This window comes from Zingiber officinale, chromosome 10A (assembly GCF_018446385.1).
Source record: "Zingiber officinale cultivar Zhangliang chromosome 10A, Zo_v1.1, whole genome shotgun sequence".
In the NCBI taxonomy this organism is placed as follows: Eukaryota; Viridiplantae; Streptophyta; class Magnoliopsida; order Zingiberales; family Zingiberaceae; genus Zingiber; species Zingiber officinale.
Window position 1 is genome coordinate 4,295,247 of NC_056004.1, and position 12,142 is coordinate 4,307,388.

Consider the following 12,142-nt stretch of genomic DNA (forward strand, 5'->3'; position numbering starts at 1 on the left):
TCAAATGTGATACTTAGGGTCGATTGTGTCGTTATATTTCTCGATCTGCAATGCTCGGAAATGTCTCGATAACTTATCCTAGAGAATACTTCTTAGGAATGGAGGGTCTCAGGCGACCTTTATCCTGCCAGATATAAAGGTCTTTCCCCTTAGAGGATCCCCATGGGGGTCTCTCTCGAAGATTCCAAGGAAGATTCCCTTATGGTTGATGTACCTATCTTCCTGGGGAACACAACTTACGACATTCCTATGGACCAAGTCGATCTTTGAAGAGGTGCCGACAACACTTCAACCGACAAAGATAATGGCTCAATTGGAGGATTGGTCCCTAACTAGAGTGGTTGTTGGGATTGCCTTTGCAATACTGTCTGCACCATTGCAGCTATTAATTTGTCGAAGTCCTCCTTTGCTATGATGATGACATTGGGTCTTTTGGTGTCATCCATCCTAACATCTTAGTTTAGGTCTTAATTCAGTGTTTTCACAGTCGACGCCAATTTGATCTCTCCAGAGAACGCCAATAAACGAGCCATAAGTGATTAGGTGTCAATGTTGGTTGAGTAGTCGAGTGTCAAGCAACGATGAGAACATGTGGAGAGATCCGTCAGGGCCTAGGGAGAGAAGGTTAGAATGGCAGTTGAGAGTTCCCCAGTGTAACCACTCCGATACCTAAGTCAATTTTCGGTAGGAGTGAAAGAAGGAGAACGAAGAATAATAATTAGGGTTTGGATACATGTGTACATGTATCTGCGCACGTAGGATCGGACTACCTTTAATACAGTGGTGGTTGTGTTCCCATGTTTTTCATGTATTCTGAGATTTCTGCTAATGTTACCCACATCTCTTAAAATAAATGAAGGTGTTACATATGACTTGCAAGCTAAACTGTGGCATTGCCTGCATCTTCCGCAAGCAATGGCTAATGTTCGCCTTCGAGTGGATTCCCTTTTGAGTCAAGGAATCTTACAAGGAATCTAGGAGTCTAGGACCCATTCAGAATCGGGGGCTGCACTTGGAGTCAGAGGGTCCCTTTAGAGTCGAAAGTCCATTTGAAGTCAGAGGTCCCTTTGGAGTCGAGGAATCTTTCTGGGAGTCTTGGGCCCATTCAGAGTTGGGGGTCCCTTCGGAGTCGGGGGTCCCTTCAGAGTCTAGGAATCTTTCCGAGAGTATGGGATTCTAGGTTGCGTGGAGCCGAAGTCCTTAATGGAAATAACTTTCTATTGACTTTGATCGCCACCTCAGCAAGACTAATGACCTCCGATGCCATGTGACCCCCTCTGATTACCTTCCACATTACCAGTCTCTCTTTTAAGTCTAGTTGAAGGAAGAAAGAGTCCAACTGACTGGACTGTTATGTTACTTGAACGAGATGATTCCTGTTGTCTCGACTGCATTATCCACATGGAAGATCCCCTCCATGATTCCAGTGAGATTACACATTATTGTAGCCACATCTCCGATATCACACCTTAAATGATGTCATGCCTGTTAAATGCTGAACATGCGTCATCTGCCTCGATCTCCGAGTCTAGACTGTACCAACGTGTCTCCAAGCTTGCATCACATTAATGTAACATTATCCACGATAGAGAAGACTAAGCGTCATCCAAAATTCAATGATTACTTCAATTTGATTTAATCCATGCGCTCAATCGATCGATTGAAAAATCCGTCCCGTCCTTGTGATGGAAGAGATCCAACGATCGTAGCTAAATGAAGGAGGATACATTAGGTTGAAGAAGAAGCCATTACCTTCCATCACGCCCTTACTTCAGCGTTCGTTGTCTTCTTCTCCTTCTTCTCCGAGCACGTTGAGTTCGCCCTTATGTAAGTTACTTGCTCATCATTTCCATTTTCTGCCTCGATTAATTGTTGATCGTCTAGCCTTAGGCTATAGTTTTGGTTGCTCCATATTGTATCTCACGATGGATGCAGAGTCTTCTATGATTCTCTAGTATAGAACCATTTAGTCTAATTTTATAGTAGGCGAACTAGATTGCAACAAGATGACTTATAAGATCTTGACCAATCATCTCCTCAAACCTTCGAACGGTAACGACCATCCTGACCATCCTCTTCCTGGCTTTGTGACTTTCTTTCAGAGCCATTTATTGACTAGACTATGCTTTCTTATCCTAACCTTTTTCTTAGAGGTGTCTCTGTATTTCCGCATCCCCTTGTCTCAGTTAGGTCCCAATTTTTTCCGCATCCTCACTGGCGTAGTCATTCTTTTCTAACTATACTGAATCCTCCTTTCAACATGAATTTTGCATTTTTTTTCCTTTTACCTTGAGAAAATAAGGACGGGGTATTCTTCTTTTCCTCTCGAACCAAGTTGAAATTCCTAAAGAATTTCTCATCTTCTCACAAGGGATGGAAACCCCAGTATTTCTTTGTGAGACCTCCGAGTCCCATGTCATGACCTACTCAGTGACAATCTGAGTTACCGGCAGCTCCCCTTTGAAAATTTATCATCTAGAACAAGCTCATTTCAGCACATCCTAGAAGCTACAAGAAAGAGTTTGACAACAACCTTCTACTTGAGGAGGTGTTGCTTCACAAATTTGGCGATTCCCCTCACAGCTTCATTCAGTATGATTTTTCTAGTTGGACAAGCTTTGATATCTAACTGAATGTTTATCAACTTATGCAACAGGCACCATATTGAAGGCTTCAATAAACAAGGCGGTGAAGTTAACGGAGGTTGAACTGGAAGTGCACGGCGCAATGATTATTGATTTAATGCTGGTTGAGGAAATGCCTGAGCTCCTACAGAGGAAGCCCCGAGGTAGTGGTGAAAAAATTGACTCCACTTAGGGAGTCGAGAATGCCTCCAGTTCGCCAACTGGAGGTTATAGAACCAACTCCATCCGGAGAGTCAAGAGTGTCCTTGAGGATAATGAGAAAAAGACAGGGTTCTCCAAGAACTCTTGCAAACCCATCGAGCCCATTGCCATGAACTCCAGTTCAAATCCCGACTTCACCCATCGGGTCAGGGAACCATCCAACCATCTCTCATTCCTCATAGCCTTGAGGCTCGACTGTGCGCTAAGGGTCAAGGCCCCAACTTCTCCTGCTGAGTCGGGGGATTCCCGTATTGGGGGCAACCCATCAGTCCCTTATTCGAGCCTTGATTTCCCAGATCGTCTAGACACTATCTTGCAGAGCCCTCCCTTTTCGAACTGGGTGAAGATATCATTACGTCTACTAAGTAGGCACCCCTAAGCAGGTTCTTGGAGAGTACTGATTGGATCTTACTTACTCTCTTCGATCCAATGATGGGTAGGAGTCGAAAAGGCAGCTCGAGGCATATCCTTGAGGACACTAGCAGAGGAGATTATGAACAACGGAGCCGAGCACATGCCCAAATTAAGGGGGTGTTTGGTTGATGAGTTTAGGAATGAGGGAATGAAATGATAATAAAAGATAGTGTTTGGATTGTGAGTTTGGGAATGACATTTTGGGAATGATTACTAGATTTATGAGAATCAACCAAACCCATATAACTTGATGGGTTTCATTTCCATTCCTATTCTCATTCCATCCTACTATCAAACTCATACCCATAGTCATTCCCATCATTTAACCAAACGTCCCCTAACAATATTGGGCCAATGCTTCATTGGAATTTGGAAAGGCCGTCCAAAAATATGGACTTGTTTAGCCCAGCAGGAGGGTCAACTGGTCTAAGCCCCGTCCTAACCTCGGCTTAGTAAGAGATCACTCTGGTATTGTTAACATTAGATAACGCTGCATAACATTTTATTAAAACATTCCAGATGAGCTTGTTTTCATTAATTACTATTGATGAGACAGCCCTTAAACTATCAATTTTAATTTTGAAAATAATGGTGAAGTGCGATAAAAGAAAAATGAGCTTGATTTTATTAATTATTGAAAAAATTGAAAAAGAATACACGTTTCTTACATAAGAAAATACGCCTTTATACGTTGACAATATATTGACTTCTTTCTTCATTATATTGATTACTTTAACCACCAATCTCTTGATCAATGGGGAAAAGAAAAAGAAAAATGAAAATTTGTGCTTCTCACTTTTATCTGACTCAAATTCTTCCTCAATCCTCAGGGTTGCAGGTCGAGTTCCCAATCGAAAGTTGGTGACATAAATGAGTTCATATAATCAGCATAGAACATTGAATCATCTCCATCATCATGATTTCCTATCAAGTGTTGGCAATCAAAGTATGTCTCTACTTCTTCAACAAAACTACACTGAGAAGGTACGCCGTTGTAGTCACTCACGAGGGTCGGCAACCACAAGCTCTCTCCCATCTCAAACTCTGCTGGTTTCAACAGCAGATCGATGTCAGAAGGCGACAATTCCGCTAAATGTGGACTTGGAGGAGGAAATTGGGGATTGTCCTCTGAACTACTACTACTACTTAACTGTTGTGAATTGTTTGAGTTTTGCACGAAACCTCCCTGGGTATCGTTTGGCAATGAATCAAGATGGTCGGCATTGTTGGTCCCGACACTGCCACCACTGATTCTAGGGCGATGTACTCCGGCATATCGACCGAGGTCGAAGTTGGTGACCGCATTCAAGCCACGGTGCTTGATCGCAGCAATGTCATAAGCGACTGCAGCCTCTTCCTCTGTAGCTGAGGTTCAACAACAAAAGAAGTTAATAGAAAGGTACATTGAGCAAACTGTCTCTGAAAAGTTCATGGAATATGCAAATTTTTAGTCCAAGATGAAAGACAGCAGCAGGTATGGTTGTCAAGTAATCTATTTGACAGGATTAGTTCTTCTTGGATTTGATTTTGGCTAAATTTTGGAGACAGATGCACCTGCCACACCTAATTCTAGTTGCTTGATAATAAGTAGGTTTACGGTACTTGAAAGCTTCAGATTAAACAGATAGATTTTGGGGGAGTTAGCTGTTGCAACCAAGCAGTTATGTAGAGTTATGATCCATGAAGGTCGCCATCTTCCATTGATGATGTTGGATATTGGTGATCAAACGAAATCCTTGCCCCGACATCACGACAGATGGCCAGCCTTGACTTAGTTTAGGAGGGTGCTTCACCAAAGCACAAATATAACTACTTTTGACAGAAAAAAAAAAGAAGAAAAAAAAGGAGAGTTTGAGGGGAAAAAAAGAACATTATAACTACGTGCATGTCAATGAAAAGTTTGGCTTTTCTAGTACAGAATTATCAACAAAGTAGAAACTTGTCATATTTTTAGAGAGAGGAGTAAAGATTACACACCATAGGTTCCAAGGTAGAGATACTTGTTGCCAAACACATGACCTATCCGAGCTTCCCATCTTCCATTGTGGTGGTGTCTGTAATGTTTGAAAAGTTGATTTGCTTATCTAGTTTTAGAGTTTAAAAAATTGAAAAATAATCACAATTCCGATCGAGATGAAGTGACTCTGTCTCTTGATACTACCTCGCAACGCCTCTGAATTTTGAAACCCCTCTTGAGAATCCAGTGCTTTTCCTGTTAATGTGAAGCAAACCTTGAGATTTTGATATGATTAATTACATCGACTAGTTAATTATGTGCATTTTTTGATCACCTCCTCAATGAGCCAATGTATTCTGCTTTGGATTGTCCCTCCATCTTCTCTAGTTCTTCACTGTACAACGATATCTGGAGTTCCAATTCATTAACTCTTTTTTTTAAAAAAAATACTGCTAAAAATAGAGGATATACAAACTTGTATCTGAAAAGAAAAGAGAAAGTGAAGTTTACATCGAAGTTGAGAACGGTGTCATGCCCCCAGTACTTTAAGGCAGCCAAGTCATAGGCACGAGCTGCAGCTTCCTCATTATCATAAGCTCCTAATAATCCAATGTCACAATCGAAATTCTTCCTTTTATCAACGATTTTCGAATGATTAAGAAGATTTATCAAATTTGACTCACCGAGATAAACTGCATCGATCCATCCAGCCATCCATCCACCAAAAATGAAAACATAGTGTTACAGAAGAAAACAGCGACTGAAAAAAACAAGAAACAAACAAGCAAAGCAGAACATACCCTGTTTGCCTTTCTTGTTCTGGGCCTCGTTCCAGATGTTCTTGTCCCACAGATGAGCCTCATATCGCCCCGTCCACCGATGCCTATGGACAGTTTTTTTACAGTTTAATAAGATCAAGAACATATCCCTCATTTATCAACTAAATTTCTGGGAGGAAAAAAAATTGTAGAAACAAGTTTCAATTTGACCTGGTGACTCCACGGTAAACAGAGCTGCGCCGAGCAGAAGAGACCCTTGGCTCGCTAGCTTTCCTGGTTCTCTTAATCTTGACGCCATTAACAGCGAAGCTGCTATTCTCTGTTTCCTTCTTCTGGCTCTTCCCCATCTCAGCGATGTATCGTTGAAGAGATCGAGCTTATAGACGGAGGAGAAAGCAGAGAAGAAGAAACAGAGCAGCAAGTGATTGTTCAACAGAGAGGTAAATTGGATGGTCTTGGAAGAGGGGGTTAAATAGCAGAGGAAATGACTTGCCTTTAATGGTCGTGCTGGTGCAGTTGGCTCATTTTGCTAGCCACATGATCTTCTCCTTAGCATCTTTAAATTTAGGTCCGACGTAAGGCACTTGAATCTCTAATTCAGTAGCGACGTGATTCGAATATCTTAATGATGATACAGATACCGCGTTTGCTACTTTGGATTGTGTCGCTAGTCGAGAAGAATCCACTCGTGAGGGAACACCGGACTTCTGAGCTCTGAATAAGTTTTTTTTCATCATCTCAATATACCACATCAATGAAATAAAAATTTATTGAAATATCTTCGAAGATTAAAAATTTTAAATAAATTTTTTTATAATTCAATTCATAACATGAGTTACGTGACTTCATACATATTGTATCAAATTTAAGATAAAAGAATAGATTTATATTTTCACTACTATTCTTAAATTATAAATTTCAAATCTTACTTCTATAATGATTCAAGATATTTTATTCAACTTTTTAAATTTTACAAATTTTTCATAAACTTTATATTGAAGATGTCCTTAGGGTCCGGGTTTGTAGTTAAATGGTAAGAGGTGGAACGAGAAATCTCACCTACTGAAGATTAAAAATCTTATGACAGTGAATTGTCAGTCAGGATCAATCTATTTTTTTTAAATTTATTTTAATGATGAATAAATTTTTTTTATGAGATCAGCAGTTACCTAAATAGGTTTATTAGAATTCGTTTTTACGTTCATAACGAATATGTTTTTTTTTAATACCATGAACATCTCTAGCCACGGGGTTCCGTCAAAGGATTGTCATTCCCATTTTCATCACGGATCAAATATTTTAATAGGTTTTTCAGCTTAAGATTTAATGAACATCGTTCTCATTAAGGAATTGCTCGTGATGTCTGGAAAGTTTTGGGGATGGGAATTAGATTTGCTTCTCGAAATAAAAAAAAGAAATGGGAGGAATGAGAATTTCAACTTATGAAAGTGACTTTTCCAAGTAAGAAAATTAACGGACGATGATAGCTTCTACTTACTCCTTTAAATTACTAAAATTTGTTTGGAGTGGAAGTGTGCTATTTAAGGAAATTTGAGCAATATAAAAAAAAATCACTACTATAATTGTAGTAATCGAATCTATTCTTTTATTTTTAATATCAATTCATGTTTAAAAAATAATTATTTTTAATATATTTGGTCAAATTGATATTTAAAAATATGAATATAATCATAAAAATTAGACAAACTCATAAGACTTAATTTCACGTTATTCTGAACCCTCTAAATTCATTAATCGATTTTGACCGAATGAACTTAAAGAGTTTGGGTCAAAACTAACTAATAGACTTAGAGAATTTAGAATGACATGAAATTAAATCATATGTGTTTATCTATTTTTTTTTATTATATTTATATATTTAAATATTAATTTGATTTATTATATTAAGGATGTTTATTTTTTAATATAAATAAATTATTTTAAAAATAATAATTGATTTGATTGCTGCGATTGCAGCATTTATCTGAGAACTGAACAATATAGGTGATTTTAAACTAGGATATATAATTTAAGTATTTCGGAAACTTTCATGTTCAGTAAAAAGTTCAAAAAAACTTGAAATGAATTAATCCAAGTTATAGAGGGATTACTCAGCGAACTTACAATGAAATTGTAGTGCAAATATGCAATAAAAATGTTGAGTTATATAATAATAATAATAATAATAATAATAATTATTATTATTATTATTATTATTATTATTATTATTATTATTATTATTATTGATCCTATTCGAAAGTAGGATAGATAGAAAGTCAGGGATGTGGCGCTCCCGCTGATCGCCTGTAGACTCCGCTCGAACTTGCAACATAGATAAAGTCAGTGCCGAGCCAGGAAAAGGGTCATCGGCGTTGATCCTCCGACGCTCAAGTCAGTCGCCAACGATGAATATAAAGTAGAGCAATAAGAAGGCTAGCATAAACAGTAAATATCGTATGTATTGCGTACCTTCACCGATACTTGGACTCCCTTTTATATAGAGTTCCTGTAGCGCGCATGCACACTTCCCAAGACAAGCACGCTTCTCAAAGTTTCCCTGAAAAGACTCGTTAGTAAAGTGTCCCTGACATAGTACCTTAACGAGCCGAGCATATCTCTTAAGTAACAGTGGAAGCTTCCATCGTACGATCTTTTGGCTGTCAATGCCCAATGTCGGCGGCACCAACTCCCAAAAGGATGTCAATGGATATCATAGGGAGTGTACTACTAGGTCGAGCAGGTTGCCCGCTCGGCCGGGATTTCGCCTGGTGTTCCGTCCGGTCGACCAGAACCTCGCTACTCCTATGCGTGTGTCTGTTCGTCCGAAGTTCCACTTTGCCACTGCCGAGACATGTTGCTAGGCCGAGCGGGGTAGCCGCTCGGACGAAGTTGAACTCTGCTAATGTCAAGTTCTGCTGTCTGGCCGAGCGGGGTAACCTCTCGACCCGGATTCTACACCTTATCGCCTCCTCCGTTCGGAGCCCAATAATCCATTGAGCGTTGGTCGTTTAACCCCATGTCGAAGGCGGTGGCGGATCGGGGCTTTCTTCCCCGGTCGAGGCATGCTTCGCTCGACCGGCCAATGCTATCTGCACATTGACTGCCTTGACTTTGACTTTCACCAGGACAGCGGGGTGGGGCCCCTGTCTTTAACCTCCACCGAGGCAGCGGGGTGGGGCCCCTCCGCGCGTTAACCGCCTTACCTTTCACCTCCACTGGGGCAGCGGGGTAGGGCCCCTCATCATCACCGCATCACATGCCTCCCCCTCAAGTCTAGTCGAAGGAGGCTGCAAGTCCGACTGACTGGACAATTGTCTGGGCAGTTTTCCGCCCGATCGACCTTCTTGAGCATTACTTGGTTTCTGATCGGGATGCGACCGCTCCTTGCCGGTCGACCTATTGAAGCTTGTCATTCGGCCGTAGGTATGCTCCCTCAATTCGGTTGGCACAACGAAGGTTTATACTTGTGAAATCTTTTCTTGGGCTGTCTTGGGCGAGCGCGAGTCAGGCTTACGTCACCTATATTTCTAAGAAATCGTGCAAATCTCTTCGCATTAAGGCTAATCGCACCCCCATACCCTCATTAAATGTCCACTCGTGGCGATGCGCCACGTGTCCTGTCCACTATTGTCGCACGCCTGATGTGACAGGCGGATATCCACTGGTGATGTGACGCTTGGCGATTCAAATTCAACGGTCAGATCTAGGCTTGGGTTTCTACGGCCTAGATCAGATGGCTCCGGTCGGTCGGCCCCCAGGCTTATAAGCTCGTGCGTGTCGTCGCCTTTGCGCACTTCTTCGAGTTATTCGACGACGCTCCTTCTATGCTCCGGTGACGTTCCTCTTCCCCTGCTCCTCCAGCGACATTTTTCCAATAAGCTTTCTTCCCATCGCCCCTTGCTTTCTCGTCTTCCGGCATCTGTACTTCCCCGTCTTCCGCATTTTTCGACGTCTCATAGTGTTCCGGCGATAATTCTGCCAGTAGGTTTTCTTTCCTTCGTATCTCTTCACCTTCCCTTGTTTTGTGATGGCGAGTTCCTCACAGCCTCCCGCCGACATCCCTGGACTCTGGTACACCTCTACCGAGTCCCGATTTGATGTCGATGATGTTGAGAGTTTGACAGCCGCATTCGAGTTTCCTCCTGATTATCAAGTCTTTCTTCCCTCTCCTTCCGATCGGCCAAATTTTCCACCGCTCGGCTGTCTCACCTTCTTCAGAGATCAATTTATCGCCGGTCTGCGGTTTCCCATTTATCCCTTCCTTGCCATCTATAAATACTTTCGTATCTTCCTTCACTAATTAGTGTCGAATTCCTTTCGGCTGCTGTGCGGGGTCGTCGTTCTTTTCTGCCTGCACGACATTCCTCTTACCCCCGGATCTTCCACTATTTTTATTATCCAAAATTATCCGAGCCGAGGACTTTCCTTTTCCAAACTCGAGCGGGCTTGGTTTTCTTCGACAAAATGACGACCTCCAACAAGCATTGAAGGGAATATTTCTTTTTTGTACGCTTTCTCGAGCGGCCAGACTTCCCGACCCACTGGCAGCTCGAAGTGGCGCCTCAGCCTCTCTTGAAACAGTAAAAGAGCTGATCAGACTATCTCAACGTCGCTTGCATACTAGCCGGTCAGAAGTATGACATCCACAAACTGCTGTTGGAGGGTGTCCTCTACATCTTCGGTCTGAGTCCGATCTGCACCCGGCTTTCGTCCACCCTAGGTATGCAACTTCTTCATTCCTTCTTTTGATTCTAACTAATTTTTCTTCCTTTTTTTGTAGCCGAAGTAATGTTGTGTGCATGTCTGGCCGGCAAGGCGAAACTTATGGATGTCGCGATCAATGCGGCTGTCGTGGAAGAATTGGAGAGCCACGACCTGCAGCCGGTCGGCTCACAAGAAGAGCCGCAAGATGAGAGCAAAGAAACTCCCGTCTTGGCAAGTGGTGGAGCGATCGATGGCTCACAACCTCCTTCCGAACAACTTCCGATCATTGAAGTTGGGGCTTCGGGCTCAGTCTCGTCAGTCGAGCCACTGATCAGGCGCAAGAGGCGCTAGGCAGTGTTGGTGCAACCTTAGGTCAAGGTTGACCTGGTTGACCCGACTCGAGTTGACGTGACTCGAGTTGTATTTTGATGTTTGACTTGGGAAGATTGTCGGTGCAACCTTAGGTCAAGGTTGACCTAGTTGTGTTGCATGTTGATGTTTGACACTCGTGAGAGAGTTCTATTCTTGATGTGGGACAAGAATAGATGTTTGGGAGATTATTGGTGCAACCGTAGGTCAAGGTTGACCTGGTTGACCTGATTCGGGAAAAGTCCAAGTATGGAGACTTGGCACGGAAAAGTCCAAGCAGGGAGCTTGGCACTGGAAAAGTCCAAGTATGGGGACTTGGCACGGAAAAGTCCAAGCAGGGCAGGCGAAAAGTCCAAGTATGGAGACTTGGCACGGGAAAGTCCAAGCAGGAGTTTGGCACGGGGAAAAGTCCCGGTGAGTGAAGCCGGTGTTGGAAATCTGGTGAGTGAATCGGTGAAAATCTAGTGAGTGAAGCTAGGTGAAGGTGAAAGTCCTGGTGAGTGAAGCCGGGCATCTGGAAAATCCCGGTGAGTGAAGCCAGGTGAAAATCCTAGTGAGTGAAGCTAGGTGAATGGGAAGTCCTAACTGGATGTTAGGCAGTGTGGAAAATCCTGGTGAGTGAAGCCGGTGAAAATCCTAGTGAGTGAAGCTAGGTGAATGAGAAAGTCCTAACTGGATGTTAGGCGGTGTGGAAAGTCCCGGTGAGTGAAGCAGGCAGGTGGAAAGTCCTGAGTGAAGCCAGGCGGTGGGAAAGTCCTAGCTGGATGTTAGGCAATGTGGAAATCCTGGTGAGTGAAGCCGGTGAAAGTCCTAGTGAGAGCCGGGCAAGGGAAAATCCGGATGGATCGATGATGGGACTTGGTGTTGGAAAGTCCAAGTAGGTCAAAGGATTGACCGGACACTTGGCGAGGAGTTCTAGCAGTCAAGGGTGACCGGATGTTAGGGATGAAGTACCAATAGGTCAAGGTTGACGGATATTGGTTTGAAGTCTTGGGACTTGGTTTGGGCCAAACCCAAGCTCGGATCGGTCACCAAACCGATCGGTGATACTGTTTGCTCGATCGGTGCGGTGA

General features: G+C 42.6%; 1 protein-coding gene across 1 annotated transcript; it reads right to left on the reverse strand.

The window, feature by feature from the left end:
- Positions 1 to 3,945: 3,945 nt before the first annotated feature.
- On the reverse strand, positions 3,946 to 6,578 carry LOC122027605 (AP2-like ethylene-responsive transcription factor At1g16060). The gene is made up of 8 exons (XM_042586599.1): positions 6,207 to 6,578; positions 6,018 to 6,100; positions 5,901 to 5,909; positions 5,728 to 5,816; positions 5,552 to 5,625; positions 5,422 to 5,472; positions 5,238 to 5,314; positions 3,946 to 4,625 (listed from the first exon to the last, which is right to left on the reverse strand). Exons 1-8 carry the CDS (start codon positions 6,341 to 6,343, stop codon positions 4,087 to 4,089), a joined length of 1,059 nt encoding a protein of 352 aa, XP_042442533.1. The 5' UTR covers positions 6,344 to 6,578; the 3' UTR covers positions 3,946 to 4,086.
- Between the last annotated feature and the right edge of the window lie 5,564 nt (positions 6,579 to 12,142).